The 4,776-nt window shown below is 43.0% G+C and overlaps 1 protein-coding gene across 1 annotated transcript in view; it reads right to left on the bottom strand.

Annotated features, from left to right (window-relative positions):
- The window catches only part of PHTF1 (putative homeodomain transcription factor 1), a 27,242-nt gene that overhangs the window by 18,503 nt on the left and 3,963 nt on the right, over positions 1 to 4,776 (bottom strand). Inside the window, exons 3-4 of the mRNA XM_005859985.2 lie at positions 3,071 to 3,088; positions 1,890 to 1,906 (exon numbers count right to left, since the gene is read on the bottom strand). Of these exons, the coding sequence (XP_005860047.1) occupies positions 1,890 to 1,906; positions 3,071 to 3,088 (35 nt within the window). The remainder of the gene's footprint in view (positions 1 to 1,889; positions 1,907 to 3,070; positions 3,089 to 4,776) is intronic.

Raw genomic sequence — 4,776 nt, 5'->3', positions numbered from 1 at the left:
TAGTTTTATTCATTTCAAACGGGCCGGATCCGGCCCGCGGGCCGTAGTTTGCCCACGGCTGCTCTATCCATTGAGCCAAACCGGCTAGGGCTGGCCTTTCATTTTTAAGTTAATACCCCCAACATAACTGCAACAATTGACCGATGTAGTCCTACCTTTAGCAGAGGGATGAAAGCATGGGGGTGTGACTGCCCTAACGGACTCTATTTAACAGGGAATAAAAGATCAGTAAGCCCTGCAATACATCTCGACCTCTCAGCGTCTGAAATTGCCACTGTATGGCCATTAAAAGAATCAAACTACTCTAGAGCCAGGCCCAGAAAAGGAAGTCGCCGCTGACTGAGGGCACACAGTGAACAAGAGAATAGCGGCAAGGCAAGGCCAGCTCTCAGGAACACGTTCTAACTCAGATTTAAAGTCCCAGGAAGATTCCCAAAGGAAAAGGTCTAACCTGAGGCCCGGAGGATGGATACGAATTTGCCAAGATGGACATGGGTATGTGTGGCAACAGGGGTAATCGAGAAGAGCATAAGAAATAGGACACAGCATGACGCAAGCTGAAGGAATGTCAAGAAGTGAAGATTATAATCAAGCTGAGAATGTGAGTTTGCCGGAAGGACACTAGGAAGTCAGAGAACAGTTTCAAATACGAGAAAAACAGTCGGATTTGTGTGGAAACATTAACAAGTTCACAAGCCCGCTTCGGTGAGGATGAGGGGCGAGGGGAGACAGAGGCAGAGGAAACTGAAAAAGCTGCTCCAGTCGCCAGATCAGAGTCGCCCAGTTTTACCTGGAAGGCCAGGCGGGATGTCAGGCCCGTGGGCTCCGTGGTCTCGGGCAGCCACCCCCACTCGGCGGCTGCTCATCAAGCTGCTCTGCTCAGACGCAGCCGATTCACAGGGAACACGCAGAGCCCGCTGTGCTCAGCAGAGGCGGCCAGACCAGGTCATCAGAAGCATGAACTGAGTAACGTGTTATCTCAAAAGGTATTAAAAGGTAGAATCCAGAAGTTCTGGTCATTGAAAATGTGGATCGGTGTGAAGACGAAGCCACAACGTGAGCCCTCTAGCTCCTCAGTGAACAGGAAAGACAAGAGAAGGGACAGGACCATTCGGCTCACATGCCACTCACCAAGCCTGAAGTCTGTGGGAAGAATTCTCCTCCCACAGGAAGGACTGCAAGTCACATGACCACACAGCCATCTTCTCACGGGACATTGGGATACCCACCTATCAACATGCATATTTCCTTCTATAACTATCAATCTACCTCAAACATATTCCATATGTCTATCTTATTATTCAGGTAATTTCATTTAATATATTTTCCATTTTGGGAGTATTAGCAAATGGAATTCTGACTCTTTATTTCTGTATATGATTTGGCCATATTACCCAAGGCAATATTCAGATACAATGCAATCCCCACCAAAATCCCAGTGTCATTTTTTAAAGAAACAGAATGAGAAATCAACAGATTTGTATGTAACCAACCACAAAAGACCCCGAAAAGCCAAAGCAATCCTGAGAAAAAAGAATGAAACTGGAGGTATCACACTACCTGACTTCAAATTATACTACAGAGCTACGATAATCCAAACAGCCTGGGATTGGCCGAAAAACAGACGCACAGAACAATGGAACGGAATTCAGAGCCCAGAAATAAAGCAACAGGAGTACAGGCAGATAATTTTTGAGAAAGGAGCCAGAAACACCCAATGGAGAAAAGAAAGCCTCTTCAATAAGTGGTGCTGGGAAAACTGGAAAGCAACATGTAAAAGAATGAAACTAGATTACAGTTGTCGCCATGCACAAAAATTAATTCAAAATGGATCAAAACCTAAATATAAGATCTGAAATGATAAATTAAATAGAAGAAAACATAGGTACTGCCCTAACCGGTTTGGCTCAGTGGATTGAGCGTCAGCCTGCGGACTCAGTAATTTTTACTCATTAGTATTATTTTATCTCTGTTTCTCTCCCAGTTTATTGTAAGCGCCATGAAAATAAAAGTGCTGAGTGTTTTTTGCTCATTATTATTTGCACAAAGTACATAGCCTCCTGCCTGACCTATGGTAGGTATGTACTCAACAAATACTGTTAAATGAAGAATTCATAATCACTGTTTCAGTTTTATATTTGGCATTTCTTCCCCTTCTTTACTTTGACTTATTCTTTTCTTTCTCTGGATTCTTCATATATGAACTTAAATCATTGTACTCTTCCTTCTCGGTCAGTCTAGACATTCTTTTGTTAATATAGACATTTTGATGAATTGACCAACAAAATAAGACCCAAAGCATGGAGGCATGGAACAGACTAACATACCTCAATATGGGGGGGCGAGGGGGAGATGAGAGAGAAACAAAAAAAAACTTATATTTATATGCATAGTTCATGGACACATTCAATAAGGTGGTGAAGACCTGGGAAGGTGGGTAGGGGCTAGGTTGTAAGGGAGGAGGGGAGAAATGGGAGACTTCTGTAATACTGTTAACAATAGGTGTCTGTGTGTGTATGTATATGTATGTGTGTGTGTGTGTGTGTGTGTATATATCTGCTAAAATATATACCCACATACATGCACACACACATACATTTTGAGTGATATAATTTCATCAAGTATTACTTGGGAAATATTCTGTAGATTTTATTATATCTATATGACTTCTATCCTTCAAAAGTACAGAGAGGATGTAGGATGTAACCTTTCTCTACTCAAAAGCCATAAAAAATTTTCCATTTTCTGCAGAATAATATCTAAAGTTCTCAGTAAAACAAGCGAGTCAGCTCCAAACTGGTTTATATCCTATCATCTCATCTACAAACTTTATCTCTAATCAGATTGGACTTCTTGCTCTTCCCTTTACTTCCCATTTGTAAATATTTTCTCTTGTGCTCAGCACCTAGCAGAATGTCTTAAACACAGTAGCTCAATAAATGTTTGTGGAGGAGTTCATACCACTTTTCATGATTCAAGTTAAGATTTTTTTAAATTTATATCTTTTATAATTTTGAATTATATTTTATTATGTAATTTTTAATTTTATTGTACTGTGATCTGAAATTACTCTTTTGTTTTTTATTTCCTTTTTTGTTTTAAAAATATTTATATTTATTTTCAAAATATTTATATTTGTGTGATCTATTTGTTGTTGTTGTTATTAATCCTCACAGGAGGATATTTTGTTCCATTGATTTTTTTAGAGTGGAAGGGAGGAAAACAGAGGGGGCGGGGAGAGAGAGAGAAAGAGAGAGAGAGAGGAAAACATCGATGTGAGAGAGGTACATGGATTCGTTGCCTCCTGCACATGCCCCGACCCCGGGCCGGGACTGAACCTGCAACCCAGGTACGTGCCCTTGACTGGGAATCTAACCACTGAGCTACATTTGCCAGGGCTGTGTGTAATCTATTTCTAAATTGCATTAAATACTACTTTGTATCCCATATTTTGGTCAATTTTAAACTTCTAAAACGGCTTTTCTCCCACCACCATTAGACTGTAGACTTCATGAAGGCAAGAACCATGTCTGTCATATTGAGTGTACTAGTATCCTTAGCACCTAGGACATGTTGGTGCATGTTTAGAGTTGTCTTTAATTTTATTATTTCCATTGCTACTGAATTAAAAGGCATACATTAAGGAGTTCTTAGATTACCTTATGAGAGAACAATGAATAAAAATATACATAACAGATGGGGTTCAATTAAATACAACAGACACCGAGTTCCTATTATGAATCAAGATGTGTTACTAGTGAGCAAATACAATTCCCACCCTTGAGGCCTATGAAGATGCACAGATTAACAAACAACCTTGACACCCAAGATGGCGGCATAGGTAAACACCAGAGTTTGCTGCCTCGAACAACCACTTCAAAAATACAACTAAAAGACGGAACGGACATCACCCAGAACCACAGGAAGGCTGGCTGAGTGGAAATGCTACAACTAGAAGGAAAGAGAAAACCATACCCAGACTCAGAGGAGGCGCGGTGCGGAAGTAAAATACTAAGGTTCGGAGTGCATGCGGAGCGGGCTGGCGGCTGAGGGCGCGGTTGTCGTTTTCAATCGGGAAGGTGTCTCAGGCTCTGAGCTCCAGTTCCGGGAGAGTCTCTAGGGACCCAGACTCATACGGGAGAAGTGGGACTGTCTGGCATCGGTTGGAACCCGAGCACAGCTTTCTGTCCGAGGGACTTGCAGCGATTACCGGGACACTGAGAAGCAAAGCCTCTGAGGGCAAGACTGAGAGCAGCCATAACTGCTAGCCCCGCCCTGTTGATCCCCTGGGACCTGCCCCGCCCAAGCCCTGCAAGGAGGCTTTTGCTGGATAGCCTCAGGCAAAGGCTAGATTAGCACCTCCCTAGAGATCCAGGAGCCAGGAAGCCCAGAGGTCAGAGTGGGACCATCCAGTTTGCAGCTCCGTGGAAACATAAAGGACACACTCAGGGGGCAGACTCAGTGAGCACCAAAGCCCCATTGAAGCAAGTCTTGCCCCAGAGGGGTGTCTCCAGCACAGAAGTTCTCCCACTGCAGACACAGCTGATTCTCACAGCCAATTGGCCTGGAGGTCAATTCCTCCCAGTGATAACTACAACAATCAAGCCTTAACTACAACAAGACTGTGCACAAAGACCACAAGGGGGTGCACCAAGAGTGTCTACCTCAGGTAATTGGGACACTTAGCACAGAAAGGCACTCTATCGACACAGCGAAGCATAAAAAATGCCGAGACAAAGAAACAGGACACAAATGACAGAAATGGAGGAAAGCAAA

This window comes from Myotis brandtii, unplaced genomic scaffold (assembly GCF_000412655.1).
Source record: "Myotis brandtii unplaced genomic scaffold, ASM41265v1 scaffold131, whole genome shotgun sequence".
Taxonomy (NCBI): domain Eukaryota; kingdom Metazoa; phylum Chordata; class Mammalia; order Chiroptera; family Vespertilionidae; genus Myotis; species Myotis brandtii.
Note: the sequence above shows the minus strand (reverse complement) of the source record. Positions and strands in the feature narration are given on the sequence as shown.